General features: G+C 39.3%; 1 protein-coding gene across 7 annotated transcripts in view; it reads right to left on the reverse strand.

Moving 5' to 3' along the window:
- Positions 1-18,863, reverse strand: part of MME (membrane metalloendopeptidase) — a 91,750-nt gene that overhangs the window by 47,362 nt on the left and 25,525 nt on the right. For all 7 annotated transcript variants that reach the window (XM_067737454.1, XM_067737456.1, XM_067737458.1 and 4 more), the window contains exons 4-8: positions 11,314-11,475; positions 10,275-10,355; positions 10,093-10,188; positions 9,855-9,973; positions 7,805-7,870 (exon numbers count right to left, since the gene is read on the reverse strand). In XM_067737454.1, coding sequence (XP_067593555.1) covers positions 7,805-7,870; positions 9,855-9,973; positions 10,093-10,188; positions 10,275-10,355; positions 11,314-11,475 — 524 coding nt within the window. The remainder of the gene's footprint in view (positions 1-7,804; positions 7,871-9,854; positions 9,974-10,092; positions 10,189-10,274; positions 10,356-11,313; positions 11,476-18,863) is intronic.

The raw sequence follows: 18,863 nt of genomic DNA on the forward strand, positions 1-18,863 counted from the left end.
CATTCCTGAATCCTAAAAGAAATGACCTGTACAGATTCTCAGAAAGTCAATGTGTCTTTGAATTATAGCAGAACAATAAAGGATCACTCTGAAAGTATTAAGTAACTTATAACCATTTGGTTACGGAGATTTTATAACTTTCAACTTTTAATCAAACAAATTGCTTTAATAAGAATGCAGATGTAAAACATTTGGTAAGCAATAACCTAGTATTTTTTTCTTAAATAATAAATTCTTTTGCCAAATTTCCTTTTAACAGGTTTTCTCTGCACACACACATATATATGTATTTTTCAACTATCCATGAAGAGATGGCCACAAACATATTACATTATCAGGACATCTTTTATTTGTCTTCTCTGGCCAAGCAGTATTTTTTTTTTTTTTTTAATGAGAATGCATTCTCATGAGCTCCTCCAACACAAATCTGTGGGTTTTAGTTAATTCCAAAGCTGGCTGTCATTACTGTGAAATTTCTAAGATACCATAGATTTGAACATCAGCTTTCTTCTGAGAACTCAAATTCTTTCCATTTTATCTTCACACACATTTTAACTTTATGAAGATAAGCTATAAACTAGTTTTATTATTGACCTTTTATAGAATATATAAATACCTTATTCAAGTTCAGAGTGGCACTGAACCCAGGAAATTTAATACCACTTTCATAACATTGCTATTTAGCTATTATTTTCTATGAGCAGTTAAAATAAATTATGATCCCACCACATTCAAGTCCCAGCACCAGTTTGGTGACATGCAGATGACCGAATTAGGAAAGCCATACCACACAAGTTTGGGATCGATGGGTAGTCCTATGCTTCAAAGACTTGTCCACACAGGGTAAATATGAAGGAAAGCTGTAGAGTGCTTAACAATTCCACACTTTCAAGGGGCTTTTACAACCCTACTAGTTGATTATCAGTGAAAGGGGCACCCTTCTAGTCACTGTGAGTGCAAAGGCACATCTAAATTCACAGTGACTCATTAAGAGAATCAAACATAAAACTTATAGGGAAAATGAAAATATTTTATCAAGCAAGAACCTAAGTAAAATGTACAAAGTCATTATTAATTTGAAATTCAAGAAGACACCTTTAGATACTGGCATCCCATGACCTTTACTAAATGCTAAGTAAACAATTTCCCAGGGAGAGGGCTCTCTCTTTCAAGGATACCCAGCGATTGTGAGCCTGTCTCGCTGGCATCTCTATCCATGGATCTGCTACTCAATAGAACAAACTATTTTTCAGCCATGTGTCTGTATTAAAAACCAAATCACTAAGGTAACAGGGATAAAAGGATGTTTTTATGTATATTCTTGCCAACTCCATTCTTTTCCTATTAAAAAGTAATCAGAATTCTTGTTTCACTTTGAAGAAAACAAATATGTCTGAGTTCATACCTCATGGGACCAACTATTCCAAAGTACAAGCATGCAGTGCTTTGAATTAACTGCATTTCAAATCATATAAATTCATCTGCATTCAGCAGGGAATTACTACTGACTATGAAGGAAATGGTAATTAAAATTTTCCAGTATCAATCTACTGAGTTTTTTTTTTTACTCTATGGGATGCTTTTTCATTAATGAGGTGAGAAAACAATAATAAGAGTGTTCTCCTCCATTTCCTTGACTCTGCAAACTGGTTTTAACTCCAGTATCTTTATCCTTACAGATCTATTTAAAGACCATAGAATTTGGCAAGCAGAAGAACTTTGGAAAATGCTTCTAGTCTTCTGAGCTGGTAAAGTTTCCCAGAAAACTGGAAGCATATTATACCATGAACTTCTGAGATGCTTGAATATTTAATACACTTACATGGAATACACTACTTCCTTTAATGAGCTCCACTACCTGGCAACCTATTACAATGTGACTGATTAAAACATGTCTTAGTATCTTGATTATCTTTCCTGGCTTCCAAATTTATCTAGTAGCTGTCAGAACCCAGGCTTACTGCTGCTGTTAAACCCTTTCTACAAGATATGATTCTACCTTAAGGTATTGATTTTCTTCCTTGAGATACTTCTAGATTTTTAAAATGCCAAATAATAGCAATTGTCATAATTTGGCGAAAAAGTAATCAACACATATTTTAACATTTAAAAAGTACATTGGCCAGGATATTTTTTAAATCAGATGTCAATTTTTCTTTTCTGTCACTAAGAGAGCAACTAGTTATTACAATAAGGGTCAGAGGCAGCTACCTTTTTCGACAGTCGTAAGGTAGCCTAGTTGAAGCTTTGATACAGTGAATCCTTTATGTGACAAAACAAAAACAAAAACAAATGAAAAAACCCCCAAAACCTAAATGTCTATGTAGTCCTTCCTTTAAAAATAAAACACTGCAAATTCTAATGCTTATAATAGCAGGTTCAAAGACGCTAATTCGTTTTAAATGGTTGGGTAAAATCCCTAATTGCAGTTTTGTGAACTTTTAAATTACACACTTTTGGTGAGATGATATTTACCGGTACCCAACACCATGAACTGTTACTCTAATTAGGACTATCTTCATATTGCAGGACCAGGCAATAATATTTATATATTGGCTCTGTTCAGAAGTTGGACTTCTCCTGCTTAGAAGAAAGCTGATATTTGTTAGAGTTGCCAAAGAGCAAGAGAGTGATGCCATTCCACTATTGTCCTTCATACTTGGTATCTTTGTTAATAAGTAACAGCAAGTGCCAGGGAGGAACAGAGAGCTCTCTGGACAGGTTGGCCAATATTTCTGTACCTTGGTGTGCCAACAGCTATGGACCAGGGGTTTCACTTTGAAAGTTTCTGTTCCGGGACACCTAGCTCTTACCAATTTTCTGCCCTTCCCTTTCCAAGACATAATGTGGAGCATGCAGTGACCGAAAAGTCACAGAACTGTCTTATTCCTAGCCACTGATGCCGGTGGTGTTATTTAATAGTGTTACACAGAAAAGTTTCCTGAGGGAACACACAGGGATCCCCAGCAGGAGAGAGATATTTCCTCTCAGAAGGCTTGGGATTTTTTCCCACTTGAAGCAGCATGTCAGGGATCATGCAGCTGCCAGAACACAGAGGCTTACTCCCCAAAGAAGGGCACAGACACAGAGAATCCCGCAGCCATTCCTGGGGACAGGAAGTGAGAAACAGCCCCCAATCCTAGCAGGGCTCTGGAGTAGGAGAAACACAGGTTACAAGAGGATCCACTACGGACCAGCATGGGGACTGGTGGGGGCTTTCATCAAGTTATTAATGAGAGAGCCTGCAGATTCATATGAGAGAACTTATTGTGTAACTTCTAAGGTTTGTTGCATATGTTTGGGAAGGTGCATGTAGTTCTTTGTACAAACTGAGTTCAGTTGATCTAAAAAATTTGTTTTGTCATATCCAGGAAGTCTCAAGTTCAAAAGCTCCTTTAGGTTTTGTGGACTGGGTGAAACCTCCTGACTATTAGTCACCTGGTGCCCAGAAAGTACAAAATGAGGTCAGCCGCTTCCTTTGCAGGATCCGTTTTACCAAGTCAACCAAGCAGCAGTCACAGCAATCTTTTTAAAAACCAAATCAAATCACATCTAAATTATCCACCGACCCCTACCCCCAGTCATTCATCTTGTATCATATCATCCAGTTTTATTTCTTTTATAACACTATCTCCATTTATCTTGTTTCTTTAATTTATTTACTTGTTTCTTTATCATCTATCTCCTCCGATTAGAACATGAGTTCCATGTGAATAAGGACCATTTCTGCCTTGTTTCCTTGGTATCCTTACTGCCTAGAAAAGCATCTGTCACATAGTAGAAGCTCAATAAAAATAAAGTTAAATTGTAAGTATATTGAGTAAGTTTCCCTCACCTCCTATGTCATCAGATTTCTAATCGCAGTCCAAGTCCGGAGCAGTTTCTCTGAGCTTGTATTTTGGGTAAGTGGGCAAACAAAATCCTCTCTAGGTTTACCCTCAGTTCCAATACCTGCTCATCTAAAGGACTGCAAAACTCAGCTTGTGCTCTTTCCAGAGCAGGTACAGCTTAGAGAATTTCCCTGGACTGTGTTTGAAAGAGGCCCCGGATCACCTCTTTTTTGGCTTCTAACCATTCTGGCCATATTCCAAGTCCTCTATCTTCATCCCTGAAATGTTTCCCTTTTTTTTTTAATGAACATCAAATTTTTCTAAGCACTGTAAATTTCTTCATGACTCTGGCCTCCTCCACCCCTGCCAGGCCCCATAGCATTATACTACATAGCTTCTAATCTCCAACTCCTTTGTTACCTCCTAGGGCTCTCACTTGCTAGATCAGTGGTTTTCTCACTTTTCTTTTAGCCCTGAGATGCTCTGTTCAAATAATGTTTTGTTAATGTATAAATAAGTAAAATGAATCTTGAAGAACGTAAACATGAAGGTGTGGCTACACAGAGCACTGTCATTGGCACACACAAAGTGGTCCTTAGGTTCAGAAACCACTACCCTGGCTAATTTTACCTTTTCAGACAGACACAGAACATAAACATATCTGTGATCCAATTATGCTCAAATATTTTGGGTACCTAACCTGCAGATTCCTTATGAAGAAGGACAAGGCAGCAATCAGCCTTGAAAAGCTAAAGAGGTAGAGAAAGGGAAACTTTAAGACCAATTCCAATTCATCCCCATAGAGTTCAGAGACTCTTCTGGAGGTGGTGATTTTTCAAGAAAATTAAGGTTGTCATTCCTTTCAGTGAATCAATAAGCGAGAGCTTTCTCACATGAAGTAATTGGTTGGTTCCATTTTAAAATTCCATGAATGGGATGATTATTTTTTATGGGCAATATGTATCTTTCATATTGTTTTCCTAGCATGGAAATGTATACTCTTGTATGGGATAGGATTGTTTCAAATCTCACTACTTCTGTCCTTTGAGGTAGCAATGTGTCATTAAGTGATCTCTTCAGATAATCAGAATACCTCAGAAATAAGGTTCTATCTCTTTAACAAGAGACATCCAGCATGAGTGGCTCCTTGATGAACCCATTTTGAGAACAGTTTCGTCTGCCACGACATTTAGGAAGTTCTATTTATTTCCTGGGAAAGGACACTTTATACAACAAGGTGCCACACAGATAAATCCCAATTTTTAAAATAAATGTATGGATTTGTTCAGTATTTATATAGATGGCTATGTGGCCTTCTGCCTAATATTTGGCCTATAGAACACTGTGTTATTTTTTTTTTGTAACGTCTTTATTGGAGTATAGTTGCTTTACAATGGTGTGTTAGTTTCTGCTATATAACAAAGTGAATCAGCTATGCATATACATATATCCCCGTATCTCCTCCCTCTTGCGTCTCCCTCCCACCCTCCCTATCCCACCCCCCTAGGCGGTCACACAGCACCGAGCTGATCTCCCTGTGCTATGCAGTTGCTTCCCACTAGCTATCTATTTTACATTTGGTAGGAACACTGTGTTATTAAATTTACATTATAAACTCCTGGAAAAAGAGTGTTTATGTAGTCTTGTTTGGCACCTTGTGTCATCCACATGAGCCGGCTTAATTCATAATTTTAAATGAGATTTGCTCTCCAGGTTTTTCTATAGAAATAGCACCATCTAGAAGGAAAAATAGATTGGGAACCAGGAGACAGGATCATGATGAGGAGGGCTATAGTAGATATTTCTCCTCATCTGCTCATAACAGAACCCTCTATTCTCTTTCCTCTTGGTGGAACTATTGATCAAGGGGTCTCCCTTCCTGAGCTGTAGAGATGGGTTGGCAGTACCAACTACCCAATCAGAGAGCCCAGTTCCCTGGACACAGTGATTGGTCAAGAGAAGGGCAGGTAGCTCAAGCAGGAACAATCAGAGCCCTTTCCTCAGAAACTGATAGGAATAAGAGAGATAGAATTTCTTTTTTCTGGATTGTAAGGCTGCCAGGGATCATCTCTGATGCTACAATGGAGAAAGCCTGCTAGAGAAGGACTCCAACACAGAAGAAAGTAGCACCTTGAGAACAGGAAAAGAGATAAGATGGTTCAGTTGAACCCCTGGAACCAACCATGCCTGATTCATCCCTAGAACTTTACATTTAGGTGTGACAAACAGAAAACATTTTTTTTTTTACAGAATTTAAGTTAGAGTAGGTTTCCATTGCTTACAATGAATGTTCCTGACACATAGATCTTCTAATCCATGACTTAAGCAAATCATTTTACTTATTTGGGTCTCTGTTTTCTCATTTGTAAAATGAGGGGTTGAACTAAATTCTCTAATGTCCCACTTAGCTCTTAAAGTCTGTGCATGAGTAACCTTAATTAGTAAGAAAACATACCATTCTGCCATGTAAAAACTACAAGAATAAATACCTTTGAGTTTCTGTTGCCTTAAGGCCTGTTCTCTCTTTAGGAAGGAAAGTACAGAAAACAAAAAGGAACTGAGGTATTTAAGTTTAAAATAACCAGAGGAATACAATATGCATTTCTCAAAATATAATCTAATCTAAAATTAAAAAAAAAAAAACAGCCACAGGTTAAACAAAATGCTTCCATATGACCCAAGCCTATGAAAGACAGCTCTAGATTATGACCTTTTCTCGATTATGAGATAGCGTTGAACATAAAATGCACAAATACACCATCATCTTAACAACAGGATCCTTTTTCCAAAAGAAAAAAAACAAAAAAGAAACTTTACCACATTAAATGTATACACTAACTGGTGGGTATACTTTGATATCAGGAATGTTAAAATACAAAAAAAAAAATACATCTTTTTAGGATTGGACAAATTTGCTATGTTTTTAGGACAAAATCCTAAATTTGAAAAACATCCTAGTTGATGACAATGAAAATGTAGTATAATGAGCCAAAATTCTTCACTCACCCTCAACTCTGCAATAGGAAGCAGCTAGACAGCTCATAAAGCCAATAGCTGCAAGCCACACAATACCTGTAATGAACTCAAATGTCCCATACCCATTTGACTGTCTGTGTTATTAACTGTGGACTTTTACAATACATCTTTTTCTTCATTTCAATGCTGTGTAGCTACTCAAAAAGATACTTTACAATGAATTTATTCCATGCTATTTTGAATTTAATAATGAGGCAAAATGCACACTCAGTATAAACATATAAAGCTAATAATTTTAATTAAGAAGTAATTTCAGCCACACCACCATCGTGACCCATCAGAATAATCAAAGGTAAACTTAACTTACTTCTGAGCTACAAAATAATGAGGAAAACATTTATGGAACCAACACCTTCCCCAAATACCTAACAATATATTACACTGCTAAGTTTATCATCTATGGTTCCTTTATATCAAGAAGCAAAAGCACATCAACACCAGCTTGAGGGAGGCAAGGCTGTGAGGCAAAGCGAAGCAGTTCTGTGCGGTATGATGAATGTTAGAATCAGAAGGTGACTGCAAAGGTTTGTCTGAACCCAGTGCCCCTATCTGGGTAGTCCTCTGAAAGTCAAATCAGAAGGTTCTAGAAAAGTGCTGCAGAGTATGGTGTGTCTGATACTGGACCATTCCCTGGTCCTCACTGGCACTGACCTAGACCATGATTAACCTGTTCATTTTTTAAATGATCAAATTTATAGAGAAAATAAAACATTTAAAATTGACTTTTCAAAATGGGTCACGTGACTTAAGTACTAACGTCAAGACACGAACAAGGAATTTCAAGTTTCTTTGTTTCTTAGTTTAGAATATTCATTCAGTCAAAGGAAGCTCACTATTATGTGTGATTTTCAGTATCTGCCTGAGTGAAGGACATAGAGCGTTAAGTTTAAATTCTGTAGTTTCATTTTATTTTGTTGGATTTCTGTTTTTGTTTTTACCTCTTTATATATTCCAGTGCATTCATAGTAGTCTCTGGAAGGCAGGCCAAGTCGAGGCTGGTCAATCTATACAAAAATATGCGAAGAAGAAAATATTCAGTTGATATAGAACAGTTGGACAAATTACAAGCACGCCTATCTATGTATGAGCAAGATCCTAGTGTTCTAGCAAATGTAGAATAGCTAGCTAGTGGGAAGCAGCCGCATAACACAGGGAGATCAGCTCGGTGCTTTGTGACCGCCTGGAGGGGTGGGATAGGGAGGGTAGGAGGGAGGGAGCCGCAAGAGGGAGGGGATATGGGGATATTTGTATATGTATAGCTGATTCACTTTGTTATAAAGCAGAAACTAACACACCACTGTAAAGCAATTATACTCCAATAAAGATGTTAAAAAAACAAAAAAGATCCTAGCATTCTTGTTCTTTATAAGGGTAACAAGCAGACACTGAGTGAATACATAGGAAATGGTTTCCACGCTACTGCTTCCAAGTGTTAAACTGATGGGTAGCTAGATAATCTGGAAGTCTGTGCTGCAGATATTTGAGAAAAACCAAAGAAATCTTGAACAAAAAAAAACACACACGGGGAAGGATTTTTAATGCATAACAAAGGGGGAGGTGAACAAATACATGTTAGAATCTAGGACTAGGGAGCATTACACTTTTACAGGACATTTTGGCTTCCTGAGATTCTAATATGCTCCCTGAGGGACATTCTCTTCTACCCCCACCCTTAATTGGGACAGAAAAAAAAAAAAAAAAAAGGTGGAAAACCTCTATGGTAAGTCAAGAAATTCTAAGCTAGCAGAAATCTTGATTATTTTGAGATCCTCTACCCTAAGGGGATAGAGGAGATTCCTCCTCAGTTCTCTCCAAAGCTGTCCTGCTCAGGACGCCAGCAGACCCAGCTGCCAGCTGAGTGTGTGAAAGAGGTAACTCATCTCGGTTCTAGTGTGTCCAGTCCACCTTGGATACCTAGCAGAAACTTCTGGACACCTTGGATACCTAGCAAAAACTTGTGGACATATTCGCGGCTTTGTCAGAGTCCCTCTTACGCGCCGCACGGTAAGATGGATGAGGTAAACTAGAGCATTTATGGGTGAGAGTGAGAATCCTAGCAGCTGTAAAGGGCCAGGCCAATACAAAAGAAACAGAACCCAGAGGACTAGTAAGGAAAGAGCCAAAAGGCATCCCCAAGGGAAGAGCCCTGCCCCTTCTTCAACCTCCTGACCCTCCTTAGGAAACCCCCTCATGGCGATCATGCAGGATACTGGCACTTGAGAGCCAAAGGAGAGAATGTAGGAAGAGAGAAAGGGGTCCACTGTAGGCAAGAGTTGGGTTCAGTCTCTTTCATGATTTTAATAAAAATGACTATAAAGATTTATGCAACAGTGACATAATTATGCTTCTGTGACCTGCAACTTTTGGTTAGTTTCTTTTACAGGAGACTAAACAAAAGTCCCTAGATGTTTCACTCTATTCCGAACATACTCAGTTAAGTAAATATTGTCCTAGGTAAACCTAAATGAGTGGCTTACACTTTAAAAAAATCAAATAAAGCCACTTAAAAAGAATGGGATTCTGTTTACCTTAATTGAGAAAAAAGTACAGACATTCTTTAGCAAGAACCAAAATTGTGTTAAAAATCCCATTTCTATGATCTTTTTGGAATCAATTAGGAATTTCTAATTTCTGACCTGTATTACTTATGTAAACCAGACCATGCTCCTTTCATGAACATACAGAGAAATCAGGTGCTTTTTCTAAACAGGAGAGACCTGGAGTCTTTCCTTTCTTATCATTTGTTTTTATAAAGGGAGAGGTATCTAAAACAAAGGTAGCAGGAAGGAGAGTTGAATGTCTAAACCACAGCATCAAGAAAACACTTTCAAAATTGGGAATCCAGGCATCTGTCCTTGAACTTATTACCACCTTGCTCATGCAATTCAAATGAGAATATGCATTATTTCTAAATATCAATAACAACAATGTGTGTGGAAGTTTTACTGCAATTTAAAGTAACTTTGGCTGTTGGCCACACAAACTTACATGAATTACATGGTTCATAGAGTTTTTATCATCAGTGCCAACAAAGAAATTAATAATGACTTTTTTCCCATATTTAGAATTCAGCTGTGCAATAGATTTCTCAGCTGTCCAAGAAGAACCTAAAGCAATGAAAGGTGAAGTATATCATTAGATGCTTTAGTGCATTAATATGATACTGTAATAATAACAGATTTTATATGGAAATAATTTTTTTTTAAAAGAAGGAAAATTGCCTTACCATATGTTTGGTTCCAGTTTTCTGTCACTACTGGCCAATCATATATATCTGGTAACAGTCTGAGTAGAGGAACTCCGCCTCTGCTATCAATAGCAGCTTTTGAAAATAATGAATATAAATATATTATGAAGACTATGCATATTTTGGCACACTCCTAATAAAATAAAATACAGAGCACTTACATTCATTTATACAAGATCTATACAATGTTTTTGCTTTCTGCACTGCTACTATGTCTTCAGTTTTGGGTTCCTGAAGGACATCTGAAATAGGGTATTGATAAAACACATCAGTATAATTGCTTATTTGCAGCTGCAATTAACATTTTCAATGCAGGTTTGGTAAAAAAAAAAACTTTTGTACATATGTTCACACATCTCCCATTCCAAAACCCTATAGGAAAAACCAAACCCCTTACACCAGATCATTATTCCTGGTGCAGAACTGAGAGTTAGTTTCATCACCCAGCTTAGTTTTGTGTGTGTGTGTGTGTGTGTGTGTGTGTGTGTGTGTGTGTGAACAGTGATGTTCCATAGAGAAGTTACTTTTTTGAAATGGACATTAAAAAGAAAACAAATACTACAGAGGAATTTGGAATTTAATGTGATAGTCTTCTTGATGGTTTGAAAATAACTATCTTTGTGTGATAGTACTGTCCATGCTCCAGATGAAATGAATGTACTGTTCTTCTTGTTTGGATATTAGAAAATAGCGAATTTTTTTTTTTTTTTTTTTTACAAAGTAACTTCTAAAAGAGGAGAACAGAGAATGGAGGATAGCAAAGGACTAGACACTGCTTTCTCAACTTCCCAGGGAGAGTGTCTTAACTGGGTTAGAACAGATATACCTACTCTGGGAAGGCAAATCTCAGTAACATCTCACAGTGACCTCAACACAGGGCCAGGGTAGAAAGAACATGCAGGTGGTGTTTACTGGCAATAATTTAATTTCTTCTGTAAAATGGCATAAAGGTCCCATCTCCAGGGATAATAGAGCTTTATCGTGTGTACCTACAAATGAAAGCAGGAATGCTAAGAGATACCAACATACCCATTTCAGCGTCTACCACCCTCAGAGTGACTCAGCGGTGGTCCACAAACCTTGGAGGGATTATCGACTTTAGTCTTTTGCGATACTCCCTGTAATCGCTAAGAGCTGTATCTTAAGAAATGGATATATTAAGAGAGAAATCTTTGATGCATAGACACAAACTCCACTAACCTTTCAAAATGACTTCTAATTCATCCCTTAGAATGTCAAAGTTACTGTAACGGGAGCTGGTCTCAGGAATGACGTTGCGTTTCAACCAGCCTCCGCAGGCGTATTTGAAAAAGTCTGTACAAGGCTCAGCAGTGGCATCCATGTTCTGGATCAGTCGAGCGGCTGAAAGACCAGAGAAAGGATAAGATAAAATGAAGGGTGTATTTTTGTAAGTTTGGAAGGGAAAAAAAGAGACACATTGCTTCTTTATGATCTAGTCAACCAGACTGATGCTCCTCTTTTTACTTGTGTAACCGTGGATTCAGGTAGAATGACGAATATTATCTGTGTATAGTCCTCCTTCCTTTACTGTAGTTGGTTGGTTTTATTCTTGAGAGGTCTGGGTCCTCCTATCCTATATCTCACCCCCGCCTTTAAATAACTGAGCTTCTTGCTAGTTCCTATGTCAGATGAAAAAATGAATGCAGGGCTTCCCTGGTGGCGCAGTGGTTGAGAGTCCGCCTGCCGATGCAGGGGACACGGGTTCGTGCCCCGGTCCGGGAAGATCCCACATGCCGCGGAGCGGCTGGGCCCGTGAGCCATGGCCGCTGAGCCTGCGCGTCCAGAGCCTGTGCTCCGCAACGGGAGAGACCACAACAGAGAGAGGCCCGCGTACCGCAAAAAAAAAAAAAAAATGAATAAAGGTCTGCCTTAGCCGTCCTGGGCCTGGAGTCACTCTTCACTCTGATAACTTGGGCTGCTGACTCCGCTCTTCAAGGTGCTGTGACCTTTGAATGTCTAGGAGGCTGGCTCCAAGGCATGTGGGATTGTTAATGGATTTTATCGTTTTAGTAAAGATCTGAAGCTACAGTGATTGCTTCTTGTACTTCGCTTACAAAATTTTTGCAATTCAAATTTGATATCCGCTCTGCATTTGTCTATGTAGAGTCTGTCATTATAAGATTAGCTGTAAGCTTGTTAGTTTTTCTTATGTCCACTATTTTACCTTTGAGATTTATGACGAAAGTGCAAATCAACCAACACTGAGTATTTACAGTGTGCAAAACACTGACTGTGGTGGGTGTGGCAATTGACAGAAAGATGTATAAAATCTTCATAAAGTATTACCACTGAACAGAAGAATATTACGCACAGGAGGCTCAATGCCCACAACTTCTACACCTGGAATAGTGAGGAAACCCTTCCACTGCCCTCCCCTCGTTCTTTCTCATACAAGTGGAACGGTTTCGCAAGGAAAACTAAAGAGCAATTGAGAATTCATCTGCATCAAGAGAGTATAAATTCTCAAGTGAGCTTCTGAAAATACTTCACTTTCTGAATAAATAAGTTAATTAAACACTTTTAAGAATTGCTGAGCTCTGTGGAATTTTCCAACTTGGAATGGTAAATCTGTCTTTCAGCTGAGCCTCGAGCCCCCGCTTCTGGACACGTTTGCCTGGCTGTCATCTCAGGTTCCATCTCTTTAAGACTAAACTCTCTGGGCTGCCTCCAAACCAGTCCTCTCTGGACGTTTATACTTTGGTCTACAGCACAATCGTTATCACAGCCTTCGGTGTTTGAAATCTCGAGTAAAATTCTGTATTTCTTGCTCTCCCTTGGGCTTATCAGTAACTCTTTTGCCTCTTTTCTATACTCTTTAGATGATCAGTTTTACATCTTCATCCCTTTTGACCAGAACTCATCTAACTACTCCTCTTGCTAGTATTGTCTCCCTACTTTTATACATATGTCGAGCATCGTTCACAGATTAAACTTCACCAAATACCCTTTTGCTCTGGCCACTCCCTTGCTCAAAAATGTCAGTGGCTTGACGTTGCCCAGGTTAAATTACAAACTCTTTAACTTGGCTAATCAAAAGTCTCTACCTTCTCTTTTTTTTTCCTCTCTGAGTTTTCATACAAACTCTGCTCCAGCCAGATGGGCTAACTCCACGTGCCACAAACACTCCTGTGCTTCTCTACCACATGCCTTTGTTTCTCTCCCCCTCACCCCACCCTTTTAACTCCTCCTCCCATTCTTTCCAAATTCTACCCACTATTCAAGGTTCATCTTATGTCCCATCTCTTCCTGAAGCTCCCATGACTCCAAACTTTAGGGAAAACTTCTTTCTCTGAACTCCTGAGAGCTCACTGCCTCACTCAGTCTTAAAGAGGCTTTAGATGAGGCTACTTTGAATTTCTCAGGTGAATACCTACGGTGTCTTCCTAACCATTCTGTTGATGAACTTAACCTCTTTGTAATCCCATCACCTAGCACTTCAGTAAAAGTCATGCAGTTAAGTTTATGTGTGATGACATTACTGAATCATCAGTGAGCCTCTTCTTCCCTCCTCCTACACGCCCCCCTCCCCAGCTCCTGCAGGTCAGACCAGCTCTCATTTCACAGCCTCCAGAGTCCATCCATCCTTCCAGGTCCCAGTTTCTATTCTTTCTTGGGCCCTCCTCTCTCAGGCTCTATTCATGCCCTTTCAACCAAACTATGGCCCCGGGTCTCTCCCCACCCCATTCATCCTGTGTGTCAGTCAGATTCACATTGTCCTGTCATTTCAGTACGCTATTTTCCACTTCCAAGTTTTCAGTATAATCCTCTTGCATTCATAATAAAATCCAGAGTCACAGCACATTCTAACTATGAACTATAGTTCTGAACTATTCTACTTCACTATACCTAGTGAAGCTTCTTTCACTACTTTCTAACATGAGCCATCTGCCCCAATTTAATGAATGTATTCATTTTCTGCTATGAAACACCTTACAGTTCTCTGCTTCTGTAACTTTGACCATAATTCAGGTATATTCAAGGCCCAGTTCAAATTCTCCTTCTTCATGAAGGATCGTCCTTACAAAGCCCATATCGGCTGACATCACATTCATTTTTTTGTTGGAAAATCCATTGTCTCTTCACCGGGACTGTGGTTCCAGTAAAGGAGGAGATACATTTTCCAGTTTTCTCTCAGGGCCTAACGTTGTGCTCAGTAAAGACTTGTCAGTAAAATTTCTAACTTGAAACCTCAAGTAAAGAGTAAGAAATTGACCTTAAAAAGGTAGAAAATGCAAATCCCTTGCACTTTGAAGGAAATGAAGATTAGATGACAGGGGAAGTAAAAATAAAGACCCTAAAGAACAGAAGATTATCGTGTAGAGTGAAAAACCAGAAAATTGGAGCCTGAAAGAACTGCTACCTAAAGACATTCTAAGCACACATTTTTAGCAATTTTATATAACTCTTGTCTTTTAACATACTTTTAAAAATGTAAGCTGAATGTTGTAAAGGCAACTGCCATTTTGGGAGCACTTCTATTTTCCTCTCTTCTCTGAGGAAATGGATGGTTTATGTCCTAACACCACAAAGAGCCAAAAACTCCTATTTGGGAGAGCAGCAAACAAGTAACGAGCAAGTAGAACGAACAGGGAGAGGAATGAACAAGTCTCACTGCCTCTCTGGAAGTACCACCTGCCTTGCCTGAAAAGGACGAGCAGTGGCTGCAGTTCCATGCTCATGAGCGCAAATCCACTGCCACGTTCTTGCAGCCCTACTTCCCACATCTCCCATAATGGAAAAAGTTGATCCTTTCCCTCTTAGGTTGAATTGCTCACTTGATACCCAGTTACACTACTTACATCTGGACAACAAACCAAAGAAGCAGCATTCAAGCAATTTGTGAGGGATGTGAAGACAAGAGAGGGAGAGGCAGGTCTGCCAACCCCTTCTATGCCACTTTGACCAGAGAGCTCATCTGAGCACAGGCGCTTCCAATCACTTCAAAGAGAGCTCTGCTCTGATGAATATTTTGGGGCCATGGGCCAAGGCAAGTCATGGGCTAGCACTTTTATGCTGGGGCCTTGATCAACCTTCCTTTAATCTCTTATCATGGGTTTGATTCTCGTTTTGCACCTTATCCTCTGGACCCCCTCTGTGCTGACTTTTCTTTGAAGTTGGCGGTAGACTCATGGGTAGACGGGCCATAGGAAACAGACGCACCACTGTCAAACTGGTTAAAATTGTTTTTATATTTTGCACGTTGAATTACTCAACCTCTCCACATAGACACACCTGGGCTCTTCAGATGTTTCCTTATCTGTGGGTTTCTGACATCTGAGTAAACAAATGTGGTTTAAAAACAAATAAAATTATTTCACCTTAGTAAGCAGACATAAAAAATGATGTAGTAAAGGCCAATGTATTGGCGTGGAATGCTGTTGACCAGATGTTTATAAAGTGAAAGAAAGTGTATATTACGATTTTTGAAAATCTGTATAGACAAAGAAAGTCTAAAAGGCCTTTACAGCAGTTATATCTGGGTGGAGGGATTATGAGTGTGTTTAATTTTGTTTTATTTGCTTATCATTGTTTTCCAATTTGTATTAGGTGAACATGTGTTGCTTTTGCAGTAAGAAAAAAGTTTGTTTTTAATTCAAGAAAATAGTCACATAAAGACAAGAAAAGTAATCTATTAGTAATGAGCTTACTTCTTATGAATGACAATTCTGAATGTTCTACGCTGATAATAAGTGGCACATCATTTTTTTCCCAACTAATCTTCTTGTAACATTTCCCCAACTTATTTGATCATAGGAATTTAAAAACAAGCTCAACTACCATCTGGGATGTTATTAATTACTGTATTCATTACCAGGGTCTATTGTGAGGGTATGGATTAGGACATGCTGTATAAGCTGAGAAAGTGTTTGGAGTGCTTAAATCAGGCAGACTTGTTTTGAATCCCTGAGCTTTCCCACTTCTTTGTTGTACGAGAATAAGTAGTTTCCCCAAGATCAAGCAGCTAGTAAATGATGGAAACCCAGGACTTGCACTTAGGTGTGCGTGGCTCCAAGCTCACCCTCTCCCCTCCACACTTTGGCTACATTAGGTGGGAGTGTGTGAGAAGCAGTGAGCATGCTCCATTGCTTTCTCCTCCTCCACTCTTTCCCAATTAGCCTTTATTCTCCCCTTGCCACGCCCCCTTCTTTACTTTGTCTGCTCCCTGCCTTTCTGTCGCCACAGCGTCCCTCCCTCCTCAGTGTCAGCCTTATCACCAGCAACTAGTGCTGAGTCCACGGAAGAAGAAAGCATCAGAATTTGGAGTCTGTAGTGGCCGGGAAGAAAGGGTAAAAAACAGATGAATTCTTCACAGTGGGGCAAACAGACAGGAAAGTGGCATGGAGGCGTTTCGTACTCAAAGGCACACCCCGAAGTGCATCTTCTTGAGGTGGACACGTAGCAGGGTTCTTGCCTAACCTTCCTCTGGATAGAACAGGATGGATGATGGAGGGTGAAAATTCTCAGTGATATGTTGTACAGCAGTATTTTTCAACCCTGGCTAACCATGTGAATCACCTTAGAAGCCTTTAAACATACAGATGCCAAGGATAGATCCCTGATCACTTAAATCAGAATCTTTGAGGTGGTCTAGGCATTTTTTAAGGCTTCCTCAGTGATTCTAATGTCCATCCAGGGGAGAACTATCAGATTAGACAATAGAGAAACACGGAAAATGAAAACAGGGGAATCTAATATCAGGAAGTAAAGACGGTCCCATACTTAGATGAATCAGGCCTATTTCTTCTTGCCTTTCCAGTCTGTAAGTACAAATGGGCCCATGTCATGACAACCCATATTTCTAAGTACAATTGTCCCTTCTGAGTCCCTGGCACAGGATGGCAGGGAGCCACACGTGTGTCTCCTGTACAAGTCCACTCTCCTCAGGTCTCCACTCTCTATACTGGCTTTACCTCTACTACCTCCTGCCCCAGACCCCATCCATAACCTCTGGGGTTGGAGCCCTGTGATACAGGGAGAATGCCTCTCTTCCATCATCATTGTCCTAGAGGAGTTCCCAGGAGGGTTCATGGTGCCTCCAGGTGAAGAGCTCTCTTAGATTTTATCTCCATACCTCCCTCTCCCAAGAACCACAAGGACCAATGGGCCTGGTTTGGGGGAAGACTGCAACAGCAAAAGCTGAACTATATTCAGAATCACTTCTCTGATGGGAAAGGCTTTATTCAAGGGACATTTTTGTTGAGCTTGACTTTTTATTCCTCTGAGATGAGCTCTCTCTATCTTAGGAGGCTCCTGGCCCTCTCAGGCAACAGACCAGAGACACAACCACTCTACTCATTGCCAGACATGATTAGACATGGCAGAATTCCAGATACACTGGAAACCTGCTACATGTCTACCTCAAGAAGGGGCAATCCTTGGCCTGTCTTTGAATGCCAATGGCTTCCAATGTCACATGATCCCCCTTTCTTATCTATATGCCATGCTTTCCAACAGCATCAATAGCTTGCTAACTGAAAATAGAATTTTAGGCACTATACACAAGAAATATTTCTATGTTGATACATGTACATTCCACAGAGGCTACTTTTCTGGTGCTGTGTGTGTGAATGTTCATGTGTGTTTTAAAGAGATTTCTGCATGTGTCAAGTAATCCTGGGGAAACTCTCAGTAAAATAATGAAAATCTCAAATAAATATGATTGCCACAAGCAGCAAATGAATAAAGTGGATAGCATGAACCTCTCTGCTCGCACTTAATTGTGGGTTTAAGTTTATTTAACGTGGATCCCTACTTAGTAGATCACTGATGCTTTCCCATGCGAATGGATTAACAGGAATTATGAATAGGGCTGCTTCTCGTTATTTGATGGGTTTTGTTCTAAAGTCAACACTAACATTGAATTAACAAATACTGAATCATTGACCTTTGGAAAATAGTGTTAGGTTCCTATGAGCCTCTGATCACACAGTATTTTCATCAACTGATCAATACATAATCTTGTTTTATGTCTGTTTCTGTTTAATTTCTGATTTAATATATATCATTGATTCATTAACATTGAAGTCACAGCCAATAGCACTACAACTCATACCTGAATGAAGCTTATTCAACACATGTCTTTTCTCTGTAAGGCACATCACAGCCTTCTTGCACTTAGGAACACTAGACAGCACTGCAGCTCTAGGCTTGGGGGCCATTTTAAACAGTTAAATCACTAACAAAAAGCACAGAATATGTGAAAAACGTGGCACTAAATAGACTGAGAGAAGGACCCTTGTTTACAGTCTCCTTGTTGGACCTCAGCTGGGTACATGTGTGCAGAGTGATGGAAATCTTTCATCAATCTGTGTATGTCTGTAAATGACCTCGAAAGCACCGTGAGTATTGATTTGGGGGTAACAAATAAATTTTAGCCAGTAGGCGAATTAGCAAATAGGAAATCTGTAAATGATTAGGATTGACTACACTTTTGTCCATTTTTTCTTTGAGGCTTTTAAAAAATATCCAGGAAAATGTGCACAAGAAGCAACAATATTAAGTGGGAATGGTTTCAAATCACTTCTTTCTCAATTACTACTGTATTTTTCAAAAAGTCCTGGCCACTATATATTTTGGTGTTGAACATTTTAAATAGGCCAGGCATCTATTTATAACATATATGCCACATATCTGGCTTGGTGGCAAAATTTCTTCACTGATGGTTCTTGCCCTGCATAAGTAAGGTTTAAGGAAGCCTTTATGAGCAAAACTGTTTTCAGCTCTGTTCT

This window comes from Pseudorca crassidens, chromosome 5 (assembly GCF_039906515.1).
Source record: "Pseudorca crassidens isolate mPseCra1 chromosome 5, mPseCra1.hap1, whole genome shotgun sequence".
NCBI classification, from domain to species: Eukaryota; Metazoa; Chordata; class Mammalia; order Artiodactyla; family Delphinidae; genus Pseudorca; species Pseudorca crassidens.